General features: G+C 40.2%; 1 protein-coding gene across 1 annotated transcript; it reads right to left on the bottom strand.

The window, feature by feature from the left end:
• Positions 1 to 2567: 2567 nt before the first annotated feature.
• Positions 2568 to 15873, bottom strand: ZNF527 (zinc finger protein 527). The gene is made up of 5 exons (XM_012774850.3): positions 15842 to 15873; positions 12529 to 12585; positions 9255 to 9381; positions 8529 to 8624; positions 2568 to 5093 (listed from the first exon to the last, which is right to left on the bottom strand). Exons 2-5 carry the CDS (start codon positions 12559 to 12561, stop codon positions 3523 to 3525), a joined length of 1827 nt encoding a protein of 608 aa, XP_012630304.2. The 5' UTR covers positions 12562 to 12585; positions 15842 to 15873; the 3' UTR covers positions 2568 to 3522.
• Between the last annotated feature and the right edge of the window lie 1978 nt (positions 15874 to 17851).

The raw sequence follows: 17851 nt of genomic DNA, 5'->3' as shown, positions 1-17851 counted from the left end.
AGCTGCATGATTCCCACTGGATGAGATGTAGCCCAGGATAGGGCAGGCCCTGGCCTTGGCCTTGGAATAAATGTGTTTCCTTTGATCTCCACTTTGCTCTCCCTTGGTGGGGGCTGGGAGGTGTGTGCTCTACTTACCGTGTTTCTCGGGACATGGCTGTGGGGCCCAGGTAGCAGGTGAGAACTCTCTGGCTGCTTCTGCTTCCCCACAGAAGAAGGGACTAGGGATTGGGTAGGTACAGGTGGGGGAAACCGCAGTGGTCCCAGTTGTGGAAAGTGGGGCTGTTTCTTCTTCTTGGAGGCTTTTTTGCCTTCAGGCAAGATTCCCTGACTGGCCTGGGACTCCAGCCAACGGCTTGTGTGGTCACTCCTATGCTTGACTTCTCCTTGACATTCTTGGGGCCTTCAGTGCCCCCTGGAAGCAGACCTGTGGTCGCTGTCAGTCTGGGAATAGCCCAGACTATGTCTGAAACATGTGCTTCTCTCTATCTGCCTTTCTGGGATCCCATTTCCCCCAGTGGCCTATCTGTGGTCCCCATGGCAGCCCCTTACACGTGCGTAGCTCAGTGTTTCCACATTTGCTGAGAAGCGGTGGGGAGAAGCAAGAGCCCCTGGCATTGGAGAACAGGGCAATGCCTGGTAGGCCTAGGTCCCAGAGAGGCAGTAGACACAAGGATCAGTGAATTGTCAGGTAACCTCTGTCCTTGGGGACTGTGATAAGCTGAGGTTCCCCAACCACCTACAGGTGGTTCCCTACTGAGGTTCCCCACCTCCCTACATTTCACCCCCACCACATGAGCCCATACCTGCCCACACCATCCAACTTGAAATCAGATGCAAGGGGACTGCCACTGTTCTCACCTCACCCTGAAGCTAGGCCTCCACCGGGAACAGACCCGGAGCTCAGCTCTAAGGGGCCTGAGAACAAGATGGTTAGAGTCCAGCCCTGGGTCCCCGCCTCAGCCTTCTTCCCCCTCCCAGATACTCCCACTGGCATCCCATGCTCCATCCACTGCACACAGCCCTACCTGCACCCCTCTCAGGGACGCCAGGCAGCATCTGGGATTACCTGCCGACCTTGCAGCCATGCTTGCGGGTGTTCCGGGTTTGGGGCCTGCCCTCACAGTGACTGCTGCAGTTGCCTAGGGACCATGTCCCTAAGGCCTTGGGAGCGGCAAACCTCTGTGGTCATGTCTCGGTGCTGGTTGCTATGAGCTAGGCTGACACCACAGCACTCTAGCCCAGGCAACAGAGTGAGACTCTGTCTCAAAAAAAAAATTAATTAATTAGTGAATAACTCAAATTCTTTACTGGTCTGAGTCATTATTCTTCTTCCTTTAAATCTGCTAAGATTACTGTAATCTTGTGAAACTTTCCAAATAAGTTATTACCCAATACTTAGAAATTATTAAAATAAGTATATCTATACCTCCAGGAAGTATTTAAAAAAAGAGAAATGATGGTTAAGCTTATGATATTAATATATTTTAGACTAGATGTAATATAAGTTTGGTAATGTTTTATAATCTTATTTGTTTCTGTTCAAGGCGTAAGTATTGAGTCATACTAAAACTAGTCTAAGTTATTTAAAGGGAATTTGTCTTAATATTTAAAAAATAATTTTCATATTTTTACTAGATATACATATAAAGTGACTATTAAGTTATCAAAGTAGTAGTCATTGTTTCACTCCCTGCACATACATACATCCTTCATTCTTTCCTAATTAATTTGTTCTGACATGTTTTTATAAATGCTATTCAGATAATTCCCAAGATTCTAACTGGTTCTAACTGTCCAAGATGGCCAAGTTTCCACATCACCAAAATTCACCTCTATACATCTAATCAGATAAAATATGAATATATTGCCCTACACTTTCATTTTCCTCATTACTCTGAAGAATGGTAATGATTTATTCTCTAAAAATTTTAGGCATCAAATGCTTTACTTTTACCCATAGTCAAAAATGGCTCATTCTTTCTGTATGCCAGCAATGTCTTTGTCTGATGATGTCCCAATTTCTAAAGAAGATATCCATAAACCTCTTAAACCAAGTTTACAGCCCACACACAAATAAGACCCCATTTACAGTTCTATCTTATTATATTCTTCCACACAATGTTTAAATCCATACTGAAAGAAGAAAATCAAATAATTCCTTCAAGATAAAGAGCCATTCGTTATACTGTTGAATATGTTATTCTCTGAGCTTTTTATTCATTATCTCTTCAAAGGCCTACGGTGAGTCACCTGACACAAATGATTTTAACTCCTTAAGGGAAAGCCTGTTAAGGAACTTAACTATGTGAATTTGTATATATTCATCCTTATTGTGGAACAGACTAATAAACACTAAATTAATTTTATCACCAAATAGAATGTAACAATTATCACAGCTTTATGAAGGCTCTATATTCAACTTTCATATACACATTATATCATAAGAATTTTCCTTGGGATAATTATGCCACATAAAAGAGTAAAGCTGTCTCACATGTATAGCAAACACAGGGTGTGTGAATCAGTACTCTAATTCCACAAGGCAAAAATCTAACACAAAGTAAATTAAGCAACAAAAAAGGAAATTTATTGGATCACAAAAATAAAAAAGTAAAGGATGGTGTAGACATCAGGTATGATTGGCTCCAGGAGATCAAACAATGTCATCAGATTTCTGTCTGTCCATCTCCATTTTTCTCTGTGTTAGATTTCTCTTTGGGAAGGTTTTCCTCATGGGGTGGCACAAAGTCTACTGGTTAGTTTTTTTTTTTTTTGAGACAGAGTCTCACTTTTGTTGCCATGGCTAGAGTGCTGTGGCATCAGCCTAGCTCACAGCAACCTCAAACTCCTGGGCTCAAGCCATCCTCCTGCCTCAGCCTCCTGAGTAGCTGGGACTACAGGCATGTGCCACCATGCCCAGCTAATTTTTTCTTTATATTTTTAGGTGCCCAATTAATTTGTTTCTGTTTTTAGTAGAGAGGGGGTCTCGCTCTTGCTCAGGCTGGTCTAGAACTCCTGACCTTGCACAAACCTCCAGCCTCAGCCTCCCAGAGTGCTAGGATTACAGGCATGAGCCACCGTGCCCAGCGAACTGGTTAGTTTATAATCTCACTTAATCCTTGAAACTTACAATTCCAGACCAAAAAAAAAAAAAGATCTTATCTCTTACCCATAATAATACCACCAAAGGGCTCTAGATTGATCCAGTCAGACAGGGCCTTTTGCCAATCCTTTCTTAACCACTAGATTGGGGAAAATCATTGGCCAGCCTATGACCGATCCATTGCTGTCCCTGATTAACAGTTTTATCAGAAACATACGCATTGAAGGTGGGGCAAGTCAGGTATAGAACAGATCATAAAGTAACAGATGTCTACTACTCAGGATATTTCAAATAATGGATGCTCATGAACTAAAGGCTTTTCCATATTACATTCATAGAATTACTAACCAAAAATAACTCACTGAGATTCAATAAGGTCTCAGTGACTAAATGTTTTCTTTCCTATACTTGTTGTAATCAGAGGTTTTTTCTATTATGCATTCTCTGATGTCGTCTAAGGGCTGAGGCACGGCTAAAATTATTCCCACATTCATTACATTTATAAGGTTTTTCTCCAGCATGAATTCTCTGGTGTAACCTAAGGGACAAGATCTGATGGAAAGCCTTCCCACATTCATTACATTCATAGGGTTTCTCTCCAGTATGTATTCTCTGATGTTGATTAAGGTATGAGCCACAACTGAAGGCTTTCCCACATTTGTTACATTCAAAGGGTTTCTCTCCTGCATGACTTCTCTTATGGTGAATTAGAACTAAAGCATCACTAAAGGCTTTCCCACATTTACTGCATTCAAATGGTCTCTCTCCAGTATGAATTCTATGGTGTCTATTAAGTTGTGAGTCAGTCCTAAAAAACTTTCCACATTTGATGCACTCATAGGGCTTTTCTCCGGTATGGATTCTCTGGTGTTGATTTAGGTGTGAGCGATAGCCAAAGGTCTTCCCACATTCGCTACATTTGAAGGGTTTCTCTCCTGTGTGGATTCTTTGATGGAGAGTAAGGGCTATGCGTCTGCTGAAGGCTTTTCCACATTGATTACATTTGTAGGGTTTTTCTCCAGTGTGAATCCTCTGATGTTGATTAAGATGTGCACTCTGTCTGAAGGCTTTGTTACATTCCTTACATTCATATGGTTTCTCCCCTGTGTGAATTCTCTGATGTTCAACAAGAAACGCATAACGGCTAAAGGCCTTCCCACATTCATTGCATGGAAATGGTTTCTCTCCAGTGTGGATCCTCTGATGTTGAGCAAGGTGTGCACTCTGCCTGAAGGCTTTGTTACATTCCTTACATTCATATGGTTTCTCTCCAATATGAGTTCGCTGATGTTCGCTGAGAAAGAAGTCATGGCTAAAGGCTTTCCCACAGTCATTGCATGCATATGGTTTCTCTCCACTCTGAATTCTCTGAGGTTGGGTAAAGAATGAGTAACAACTAAAGGCATTACCACATTCATCATATCCATGAGGTAATTTTCCAAAATGAGTGGTCTGATGTTGAGTAAATAATGAGTGGAAACTTAAGAGATTCGAAAAATCATTACTTTCATAAGGCTTTTCACCAGAAGGAACTCCTATATCTTTACTGAAGTGTGTACTCTGGTTGAATTCATCACATTCATTACCTATCAAAGACTCCTTCTCAGTATGGAGTCTTTTATATTCAATTATGACTGAATTTTGGGGGAAAAGTTTATCATAAATATCAAATTTATGTACTTTTTCTATGGTAGGAACTTTCTGTTGTGTTAAAAGTACTGACTTCAGGGGGATACTTCTCCCAGAATTATTATAATCATTGTCTCTTTTCCCAGCAGAGATTTCCTCAACAGTTGTTACTTGCCTGACATGCCTCTTTTGATTTCCGTGATGCTGCTCAAATTCATCCTCATATTTCCAGGCTCCTCTGAAACTGGAGCATTCAAGTCCACGACTTAGTCTTTCAATTACCATCCCCTGGTACATTTCTTCTTCCTCAATGAACCATTTCGGAGATAATTCCTTGATTTCACACCAAGATTCCCAGTCTGAAAAATAGCAAGAAATAAAATGTCTCTTTTTTTCCTTTGTGAGGAGAAAGAAAACTGTTATAAAAGAAATTGAAAATTTTAACTAGGGAGAAGGAGAGGAGAAAGCACATGGTTCTAACATCTCCAAAATATAGCCATGCAATATGAACAAAAGACAAAGGAAACATAAAGAATGACGAGAGCTAGTAGGGGAAGGTATATGTATTGGTGATGGGAAGTGGTAATAGGGGAAACAGATAAAAGGCAGGGCATCGAGAGGTAGACAAAGCTAAATGCCAAGCAGATAAAGAATTGAGGATGACTGATTAGATCATAACCACAGTTTCCCTGCCTCTAGTCTTTAAAAACTCTAGTCCGTCCTACACTAGTATTCATAAGACTGAAAGCTCCATCATAGCAGGGCTTGATGTTCACTCCTTTCTCTACCACTGTGTCATCCAGTGCCTTGGACAATGTCAATATGTTATTGAATGAATGACTGCTGCCAGATTAATCTTCTCGTGATAATTTTTTCCACTAATGATGCTCAAAAAAATAGAAAAATTAGCCAGGTGCAGTGGTGCACACCTGTAGTTCCAGCTACTCTGGAAACTAAGGAAGATTACTTGAACCAATGAGTTTGAGGATGCCATGCCTGACTCTGCCTCAAAGAAAAAAAGAATAGGTTAGTAGGAACAAGGAGGGTGTAACACTTTTCTAAGGATATATTTTATATAACTCTGATTCTTAGAAGCATAGTATGTTTCAGATATACCCCAAAATAAACAATCAAAACCAACCAGGATGTGATAGAAACCCAAAATGGAATACAAACTAACAAGTAATCCTAAAATAACTAACCTGAGTAAGTTTGGAAAACAGTATTTTAACTGGCTACTGTAACACTAAACACAAAAAGAACTATACATTAATACCTAAATTTAGTTAGTAAATTTGTTTCTCATAGAAGAATAGGTCAGAAATTCTGAAACTAGGCCAGGCCTGGTGGTTCACACCTGTAATCCCAGAACTTTGGGAGGCCAAGACAGGAGGATCACTGGAGGCCAGGAGTTCAAGACCAGCCTAGGCAATGTCACAAGACCATGTCTCTACAAAAAAATCTTTTTTAAAAATTAGGCATGCATTGTTGTGCATGCCTATAATTCCAGTATTTGGGAGGCTGAGGCAGGAGGATGACTTGAGATGAGGAATTCAAGGTTACAGTGAGTGGTTACAGTGATCTATTATTGTAGCATCCACTCCATCCTAGGCTACAGAGTGAGACCCTCTCTCCAAAAAAAAAAAAAAAAAAGAGAGAGACAGAGAGAGAGAACAAAAGAAATTATAAAACTATGTGTATATGAAAATTGAGCAAATCATATTGCTTCTCATTGTGAGAAAAAAATTACAAATAAGTAAAGGAGGAAGACTACAATAAACCCTGAAGCAAGACTAGAATCAAGTTGTTAATATAAACTAATAGTTTTAATATATAAAAAGATACAGGCAGAAATAAACAGAGGGTGTGTGTATGTGTACATAAATATATTTCCTAGCTGTATGTGCTGTGAGGGCCTAGATGCAATGACATCCCAATAACCTAGAACACCCCTAGAACCCAGACTTTGGTTTCTAAACACCATTTCCCAATAAAACTAACCAGGGCTCCTTAGAGAAGTGGCTGATTCAAGGCTGGGACAAGAAAAACAAGGTGAATCTGGAATACCTTGCGGTGCCAGAGGGCAGGAAGTGCCTAAAAAATGGACTGGGGGAATATCAAAAGGTCAAAGGAACCAATGTGAAAGACATCCAAATGGCCAAAGCTGGAACAATTTGTGCAACAAAATAATGATTCACTGGATTTACTTTATAGGAAAAAATAAAGATCCATAAATTCATAAATATAAAGATAAATCCATTTAAATTCTATGAAGTCATTAAATTCTATGAGGTAAATTGGGTTTACCGCATAGAAAAAAATAAAAGTCTGTACGTCTATAAATATAATTGAATATATAAGTAAATAGGGAAAAGGAAAAGCTCTTTCCTACAGAACAATCCCAATTAATATATGTAAAGAAAAAAGAAATGGAAAAATCAACATTAGGTCAACATCACAGTAATAACTGTTGCAGACAAGATCCAACAATCAATGCTAAAATTAGTGGGCAAAATTTCAGAAGAAACTGAACAGTCTGAAAGTATCTTCACCAAGATATTTTATTAATTACAAATAAAAAAATAGAAACTTTACAATAAAAAAACCAAGCATACACAACCTTCACCAAGTGAGCAAATTTAACATCACCTAATAATAAGACATGTCAACATTATGAATCCTTTGGTATGAGGCACTGAGAAGGACACAACATTATTTCTGTGGCATTCTTTTTTTTTTTTTTTTTTCTGTCCTGAAATAATGCAATGTGGCATTCTTTTATAAAATGGAATCCCTCAATCTAATCATGAGAAAATATCAGATAAATCCAAATTGAGTGCAAGCAAATGTAATGAGCCATTAGTCCACAGTGAAGCATATCTAAAGATTCCAGGAGAGATTCTCCAAGATGAAAGCAGTGGATTGCCTAATGTATCAGAGTGCCTTGAAAGATTTAGACAATTGATGGGGAGTTGGGAATTCAATTAGAAATATGTATATAGAAAATTAAGCAAAAAACCAAATAGACAAAACCCCCAAATCATTATTAACTGTGGGGAAAATAAAAAGTTGTATCAAAAAGTTGTACCAAGCAATCTTGGTACATGTACAACATGGCTATGACTAGTACTAAATAGCCATAATAATGTAAATACTGTAAAGTGATTAATCAAAATTAAGATATTGATAAAACAGGATATGAGAAATGTGTATATTTGTATGTCTACACATGTGTTGGATTCAGGATAAGAAAGCACTAAATCCTTATTTTCTTAGTAAGAAGATATTGAATGAACCTGCAAAAACAATCAAGTAGCAGCAACATACACATGTTTTTAGAGACATGAAGGGAACATCAAAAGAAACTACAAAAGAAAAGAAAGTATACCCCTCTAGGGAGAGGGAAACTGGAGAGCAGGGCAAGAGAATCCCTTTTTTAAGGGCAAAGGCCTTGTAAAACTACTTGACTCTTTTAACAATGTGCATATATAGCCTTGATAATAATTTTGATAAAAATAAAACTCTAAAAAAAATAATCTAGTAATGTATATTATTTTGACCGTAAAGGGAAAAGAAGAGCTGGGAAGGATTGAGATTCAGGGTATAGGTAGAAGACTAGAGAGTATAATTTAATAGAAATAGGGAGAAAAGAAACCCAAGGTGTAGGTGAGGTTTCTAGGGAAGCACATGCTAAAGAGATTTCAGTTCCCACCTGAAGCCCAGGTCAGCTTCCTCATGATTATTTGAGCAGATACCTTACAAGAGACCTTCCTGCCTGGTTACCTGTCACTCACCTGCACATTGACTATGTGACACCTCTGTCTCCACCATCCAAGGATCCTTTCCTTGCTCCAGTAAGGAGATCATGTTGGGCTTAGAAATGGAGAGTCCTGTTTCCAGGGGAAGAAAAATGAGAGCGGGAGACAGACAGACAAATCAACATGCTACAGCTGTTCCAGGATGCAGACCCAATCTCTTGGTCATCAGGCAAGAAAGGACATTAGAGGAAGGGCCAGAGAATGGAATGATGCTTGTGTGGATGATGAGGAAGATGAAGCTTCTTCCACAGCAGTGGTTCTCAAAGTGCTAGAGCAGCTGCAGCCATCATCTAGGAACTAATTAGAAATGCAAATTCTTAGGCCCAATTCAGAGCTACTGAATCAGAAACATAGTGGCTCTCAAAGTTTAGTAGGCATCAGGATCATTTGGAGGGCTTACTAAAACCCAGATTACCAGGCTCATTCACCACAGAGTTTCTGATTTTGTAGGTCTAAAATAGGGCCCTATAATTTGCATTTTAACAAATTCCCAGGTTATGCTGATGTTGCTGTTCCAACCCATCATTCTACAGCAAAGGAACTATTCATTTCAAACTCTATGAAACTATTTTGAAACATTTACTAGGAACAGGAAGTAGAAATTCAACTAAGCATTTTCAAGATGCCTTATATAGTCCCAATGGAGGAAGCAAAAACTCCCCAGAGGGAAGATTTTTAATGATGGGGGAGAAACATCCTTACCAAGCCATACCAAATTCCTGTAGTTCTCCAGCATGACATCTTTGTATAAATCTTTCTGAGAAGGGTCCAGCCATTCCCACTCTTCTTGGGAAAAGTTTAGAGCCACATCTCTGAAGGTCACCAACCCCTGAAATAAAAAAAATTTCTTGTTGACAAGTGCCCAGACATCCACATGATCCTAGCAAAAGAGATTAATTCTGCCAGAGTTTAAAGCTCTAAGTAATCCAAGGAAAATAATTATTGGAGAACAATTACATGCAAAGGTTGGTCAAATACTTTGAGAGAAAGAAAAATATTAGAAACACACTCGTCTCTTCAAAATTTTACATTTTTATGAAAGATATATATAATAAGAAAAAATTATAACATGAAACAGGATATGAACAAGGGCTAATTTGTATGTTATATATACTAAATATAAAGAATTTCTTATGCAGAGAATTCCTTTATATTCCCCAAATTGGGATATCAGGTGGGACACAGTAATGAAGGAAGGCCTTGAATTGGTTTTTTTTTTTTTTTTTTGAGACAGAGTCTCCCTTTGTTGCCCAAGCTAGAGTGAGTGCCATGGCGTCAGCGTAGCTCATAGCTACCTCAAACTCCTGAGCTCAAGTGATCGTACTGTCTCAGCCTCCCAAGTAGCTGAGACTACAAACATGCACCACCATGCCTGGCTAATTTTTTCTATATATATTAGTTGGCCAATTAATTTCTTTCTATTTATAGTAGAGATGGGGTCTTGCTCTTGCTCAGGCTGGTTTCAAACTCCTGACCTTGAGCAATCCGCCTGTCTTGGCCTCCCAGAGTGCTAGGATTACAGGCATGAGCCACCACGCCCAGCCTGAATTGGGCTTTAACAAAAGGGTATGGTCTGAAATTTAGACTCTAGGTATATAAGGCAAAACTTCCAGGAATGTATCCTGAAGAAATAATGAAGTATATGTGAAGAGATTTAGATAGGATTTTCAATGGCAGGTTATACAAAAAGTCTGGAAAAAACTTACATGTCCAAAAATAGTTTAGAGTGGCTATACCACTGAACTGTAAGCTGCATGAAGAGAAGGATACCTGTTTTACAAACTGATGTATTTCCAGTGTTTATTATAAAACTTACCACATTGTAAACACTCAGTAAGTATCACTCAGTGAATAAATGGTGAGGTTTCCTATGATATATCCATATGAAGAGTATTCAATGCTTAAAAAATGATATGGTTCATTTGTACAGTATGTTCTCATTCTTTATCAAAAATAATGAAATATCAAATATGGTTCTTCTACACAGTGGAAATATAGATGAATAAATATTCATATCAATAAATATTCCATATTCATATGTCTGGAGGAAAAACATTATATAACTATGTAGTGTTGCATAACTTCCATGTGCCCCTCTAGTCTTCTCTGAGTCCAGGGAGGCTGACCTATGTTGACTGCATCAACAAATTGCCTTGTCTCACCACATTTTCAGGTGGGTTCAGCCACATGCAAGAGATGAACGGTAGGTAAGGCAAAATCATTCCTCTGGATCCCTCCTGAAGCACCACACTGGGTGGTCTCTGTTCTTCAATCAAAGCTCATAGCGGCAGTCCAGGGCCCCTTCTCCATACGGCTCTCTGTGTCTCTGGATTCAAGTCTAGGGCTAGTAAAGGAGCTCTGCTGTTATGAGCCCCCGGGTACAACACTATCCTTTGTAGTTTCTCTATATACTGATAATATCTTGTAAATAATGCCTTCTTGAGTTTCTTGTTGGAACTCTGATTGATAAAGTTGTTGACCTAAAGTACTTCTAGCATATGATGTCAGTTCCCTCAGAAGCACTGCAAGACAACTCTACTATACTTCCCAAATAAATTCATTCTCCCATGCTCCTGACAACAATTTCATACCTCTGTCTCTCTCTGAAACCACTAACTCCTCTCTTGTTCTCACTTTGAACTTCCTCATCTTCCTGCCACCATATGTACTTACCAACCCATATCTACACGCATACTTGTATATGTTGTATTCCCTCAGTTACTACAGATAAAACACTAGGCTCCTATCTAAGACCAATCCCTCCACTTGTCCACTCAAGGACATTGTCACCTCTCTCTCATACTACCAGCTCTTCTCACTTTACTGTATCATTCCAATCAGCACAAACTGATGCAGTATCTTCTACCTTATAAATAGATTCCCATTCTGTGTGAATATCTTAATGTAAAATAAATAAATAAATAAATAAATAGATTCCCTTTCATGGTCTTATTCTAGCTATTGTCCCATTTCTCTATTCCTCTTAATAATAAAACTCTTCCAAAGAGTTGTGTATACCAGTGATATCCAATAGAAATATGTGAGCCACATATGTAATATACGTCTGAATATGTAAATATTCAGAAATCAATTCTTGATTCCCATCCCACTGCACCCTGTCTTTCCATCTCAGCAAATAGCATGACTATTTATGTAGCTGCTCAGACAAAAATCTTTGCAGTCATCCTGACCTCTTTCTTCCTCTCATACTCCAAAACCAATCCCTCATCACATTATTTTCTATCTCCAGTATATACCCAGAACCTTACTGTTCCAATGCCACCACCACGGTCCAGGCTACTATCACCTCCCACCTGGATTACTGCAATAGTCTCCTGACTGGCTTCCCTGCTTTCATCCTTACTCCCCTGCTATTTTCCTTTTAAAGCACAAATCAAATCACATCAGAAACACTCCAGTGGTTCTCCCTCACACAACAAAACTCAAGGTTCTGATCATGACTTTCAAGGGCCGACATAATTTGGTCCCCAGCTGCCTCACAGTGCTCCTTTCCCTACAGGGATGAGGACTCACTGCTATTCCTGGAACACACCAAACATTCTTCCCCCATAGTAACTTTGTACTTACTATTCCTTCTACTCTTAAAGCTCTTCCCCAGATCTACACAAAAGTTAATTGCTACTTTCACTTAAGTTTGCTTTGCTTAAATGTCACTTCCTCAGAGAGGCCATCTATAACTTCCCTATTTAATAGAGCAAGTGATAATATACTCTAGCCATTACTTCACTTGCATTCATCTCCAACTCAACAAATCATGATCCATCTAAAGAGGATAGTTCCAATTCATCACATATTTGAGTATAACACTGAGTAAAAAAGGTATTAAATGTGTTTTGTAGAAGCATTATATGAACAAAATGTGGAGAGAGAAAAATTGAGAGGGTGCTCACTGGACTCTCCCGCTGGTCCCAAAGTCCTGAAAAATGAGGTAAAATTTATGAAAACATCAACTTACCTGAGACATGGTTTTACAAAGTCCAACAGCCATTCCTCTTTCCTTCTTCAGTTTTCTCTTTTGGAGAAGAAGAAAGTCCCAACAAGGGAGAGTTACGGAAGAAAAAAAATGACATCCCAGCCCTATGTTGTTGGTCCAAGATTCAAAAGACAGAACTATTGCCCCTTTATGGTCCCCACCTCCTTACATGAACCAGCCTCATGTTTTCCAAGATCTGAGAAAAAGGCTAATGCTGAACTTAACTCCAGAAGTCTTAAGTTATATCAAGGACACATGGCCTAAACTCAACAAAATCTGGTTTATCCCATGGCAAACAAGGCAGCTGGCTACCCATTTTGACCTCATTGTCTACCCCTCTCTCCCTTGCTCATCCCACTCCAGGCAACAGGTCTCCTTACTGTTCCTCAAACACTGTGTACATGCCTCCTTCAAGGCTGTTGCCTTGCTTTTCCTTGTGCGTGGAAGCCTCTGCTACATATCAGCATGGCTCACTCCCTTTCTTTATTCCTATCTGTGCTCAGGTATCACGACATCAGAGGGTCTTCCCTGAAAATTCTATCTAAAGACAACCCCTCTTCCAGTCACTCCCTTTTGCCTTATCCTGATTTATTTCTCTTCTTAGCATTTATCGCCACTGAATGTGTTACATACCTTTTAGTTTGTTTATTGTTTGTTTTCCCAAACAAGACTAATATCCAAAGGAGCTAGGATTTGTTTGGTTCACTGGTGTGTTCTAGCACTAGAACAATACTAAAACCATGTGGGTGCTCAAAAATATTAGATAAATGAATAAATCTTACTGTGCCTCCTATAATATAAATATACAATGTTACTCATGTTGTGTATGTAAGCAGTCTCCAACCTTTTTGGCACCAGGGGCCAATTTCACGGAAGACAATTTTTCCATGGATGGGGTTGGGGGGATGGTTTCAGGATGATTTGAGTGCATTATTGCAGCTGAGTGCATTTATTGTGCAGTCAAACCTCTCTGGTAATGATAATCTGTATTTGCAGCTGCTCCCCAGCACTATAACACCACCGCCTCAGCTCCGCCTCAGATCATCAGGCATTAGACTCTCACAAAGAGCATGTAACCTAGATCCCTAGCATACACAGTTTACAGTAGGGTCCACACTCCTATGAGAATCTAATGCTGCCACTGAGGCAGAGCTTATGCAGTGGTGTGAGCCACGGGGAGCAGCTTCAAATACAGACAAAGCTTCACTGTCTCGCCTGCTTCTCACCTCCTACTGTGTGTTCTGGTTCCTAACACACCACAGACCGGTACTGGTCCATGGCCCAGGCATGGGGACCACAGGTATATATCATTATTTCATTTAATCCTCACAAAACTACAAAGGTAGGTATTATAATTATTTTACTAATAAGTGAAATGGAGGTTCAAGAAGCTTAAACAACCAAGTCAAAGCCATAAGAAGTGTGATTCAAAAACTCAAGAACCAAGATGTCTGAATGGGAAATATTCAACAAAACCAGAGGAACTGATGCCATATATTCCTTAGAAAAGCATCTTTAGATATGGCTGATGTTACCTTTATTACTCGACAAAAATGCAGCCTGAGGGAAGAAGCATTGCTAAATTTTAATACTAAACCAATAATAAATTGTGCAGCCTAAGTTCCTTGTCCTCTCAGAGCCAATATTTCTTCATTCTGAAAATGGAGAAAGTTGTGTTTGACCTACAGTTCAGGATACATGACCCCCTAATTCTGGGCTACTCTGCACTAGCCAACTCAGTCTCTAGGAAAGTTATTTCCTTAGTGCACTACAGCTCGAACTTGATATAAAGCCTCTGCAATCTGAAAAGAGAAACAATGTAGTCTTCTTGGCATCTGGGAGTAGAAGCACCTGCATAAAAGAAATTTGTTTTCAGTTTGTTTGTTTTGTCCTGATACCTGTGTATCCCTTGGGTAATACGTTTCTAAGTTTAAAATGAGCCATCAGTCCTTGAAGAAGGTGTGATGGAAAAAAATTGGGTTTTATTTAGCTTCCAGACACAGGTTGACTCTCCACTCTCTTCCTGGTTGGCTACATGACTTCAGGCAAGTCAATCCATCTCTCAGAACCTTTCTTTCCTCACTGTCAAGATTACATGAGCCAACACCTGGCATAGCAAAGTACCCATCTTTCTGCTTAGATTCTACATACACATTTGGAAATGAAATGAGAACTTTTTATTATTATTATTAACTGAGAAAGTCAAAACCAAAAACCCAGCTCACTTGGTACATTAAAAAAAGGTCCATCGATCCAGACTCTCTCAGCACCAGACATGGAAGAATATTGACAAGGACAAAGCTAAAATCTGAGGAGATGACTGGGCTTTCTTCCCTCCAAAGCAACCAATGTGAGGATGGCCTCACTACAATATCTTTAGGTCCTGTGACTCACATAGGGACTAAAGGAAGAGATCCAGATTTAAGTTCCCATGTTCTAACCCAAGAACAGAGACAGTCCTCTCCAACACCCTCAAAATTCAGTGTTCCCATGTGGAAAGATCAAGGGAGTTTAGTAATAAAAAGCTAGAAGTCTAGAGCCAAACTTCTTGGGTTTGAATCCTGGTTCTGTCACTTAAGAACTGTGTGAATTTGGGTAAGTTTAATCTTTCTGTGCCTCACAATCACAGAACAGGTCCCACACAATCACACCCATGACCTGGCATACATAAAAATTATCGCCTAATCACAAACATATACATGATTGCATACTTACACCCATAATGCCACACATGTGCACAGCACAAATATGGAGAGATGGTCACACACAATTTTTCCAACAGAAAAACAGTCACACAATCACACACATGGTGGCATACCACACAAGGTCATACATCTTGTCACAATTACTTACACTAAATTATACCTGCAGAGACAGGCAGTCATGGTCACACAATCACACTTGCTGTCACACACATTCAAACACAGTTGTATCTGCAGAGACAGGTGGTCAAACATAATCACACACACATTCACAGACACACACACAATGTCACATCCCAGTCTCTCACAAACCCATACACAGTTATACTTGGGGAGACAGTTACACCCAAAACATATATTCACAGTTTTTTCCCCAGAAACAGTCACAGTCACGCACAAGCACACACAGTGACACACAAGATCACATTCTGTCACACCAGCCTGTCACATAATTATACACAGTAACAAAGTGACACACTGTCATACACACACAACCTCCCTGGCGATGCCCGTCGAGTCCCCATCCTTGTCCCCGCCGGTCCACCACCAACCCGGCCCTGCCTCCCGCTCTCGCCCGGCCCGGCCTAACTCACCTCCCAGCGCCCCGGGCTCTGCGAACCGGCCCCGCGACTGGGGCCGCGACGTCACCTCCCAGAACCCTCCGCGAGGTGGAGCGCGGCGAGGACCGAGGCGTGCGGGACTCCGAGCTCTGCGGGATCTCAAGCGGCGACACAGCCTTCCCCTCAGACTCAGCGAACCACGAGCTCCAGAGCGCTTTGCGCCACGGCCTTCTTTGCCGAACTACATTTCCCAGAGGGCCCCACGACCCGCCTCCACTTCGCGCCTGCGCTGTAGGTGCCGGTACAGGGCCGGGGCGGCGTAGGGGGCGGGCCGTTGCGACCCCTGGCCCGCCAGTGACCCCGAGCCGCTGTGACCATCGGCCGGGACGCTCACGCCGAGGATGCGAGAGTGACTGTGGGTGAGAGAGGCTGGGGACGTTGGAGGTGACTTTCTGTAACTGTGTTCTTATCCCAGAGGTCGCAGTTTACCTGAGGAAGGCGGCGGAGCTTCTATGTTTCTGGGCTTGCCATTGCAGTGGTCACCAACCTTTTTGACACCAGGAACCGGTTTGGTGGAAGACACTTTTTCCACGGGGTAGGGGGACGGGGGCTAGGCGGGGAGAGGGGGTGAGAGGAGTGAGAGGGAGTGAGAGGAGTGCGAGGGTTATGGTTCTCCCTGAAAGAGGCAGTTGTATGTACTTTGAAACGTTATCAGCTTCTGAGTATCCTACATCAATGATGCATTCTTTCACAATTTCTTCATCACTGAATGGCTTATTCCCCCATCTCCCCCCAGTATGTAAGTTGCTTTATAAGTTGCCTCAGTGGCATTATTTCCAGGTCTTATTGCTGCTTGAAAGCATTGTCTTTGCTTTTGCTTCTCATCTTTTAATTTCTGCAATACAGCCTTTCATGCTTCTCCCTTTAAGTATTTGTGATCTTTATGCATGTTTTAATTCTGCTGAACAATGAATTTCTTTAATGTTGATATTGCAGTATCACAAAGCAAGCAAATCATTTTATCTTTATCAGAAATAAGATGATATTGCAATTCCCAGTCCTCATTAAAAAAATCTCTTTTCCTTCTTCAGCATTCTCTTGGTGTTCTTTGACAAAAATGATGGGCTGTTAAGCAAACAGAATTTTAAAAAATACTGTTGAGCTGTGTAACTGTGTCACAAATTCCACTTTAGACAGGAGTTCGGACCAGCCTGGGCAATGTAATGAGACCATGTCTCTACAAAAAAATCTTTTAAAAAATTAGGCATGCATTGTTGTGCATGCCTATAGTTCCAGTACTTGGGAGGCTGAGGCAGGATGATCATTTGAGATGAGGAATTCAAGGTTACAGTGAGTGGTTACCGTAATCTATGATTGTACCTCTATATTCCAGCCTAAGCTAAAGAATGAGACCCTTTCTCTAAAAAAAAGAAGAGAACAGAAGAAATTCTGAAACTATGTGTATACTAAAATTGAGTAAATAATATTGCTTCTCATTGTGAGAATGAAATTATAAATAAGGAGGAAGGCTACAATAAACCCTGAAGCAAGACTAGAGTCAAGTTATTACTTTCCCTGAAGACCTTCCAGTGGGACAAGTGTGGAGGTGGAAGACGGTGATATTGATGATCCATGACCCTGTGTACGCCTAGGTCATTTGTGTTTGTCTTAGTTTTTAATAAAACGTTAAAAAAAATTTAATAAAAAACAGCTATAGAATAAGGATATACAGCAAGAAAAATATTTTTGTACAGCTTTTCAATGGGTTTGTTTTAAGCTAAGTGTTATTATAAGAGTCAGATGTTTAAAAAATTTATAAAGTAAAACCATTACAATTGCTAATTTATTACTGAAGAAAGAAAAATATTCTTTTATAAATTTGGTGTAGCCTAAGTGTACAGTGTTTACAAAATTTACAGTAGTGTACAGTAATGTCCTAGGCCTTCACATTTACTCACCAACTCACCCAGAGCAACTTCCAATTCTGCAAACTCCATTCATGGTTAAGTGCCCTATAAAGGTATACCATATTTTATCTTTTAT

Source organism: Microcebus murinus, chromosome 16, assembly GCF_040939455.1.
Source record: "Microcebus murinus isolate Inina chromosome 16, M.murinus_Inina_mat1.0, whole genome shotgun sequence".
Taxonomy (NCBI): Eukaryota; Metazoa; Chordata; class Mammalia; order Primates; family Cheirogaleidae; genus Microcebus; species Microcebus murinus.
This window is presented reverse-complemented; position numbering and strand designations above follow the sequence as displayed.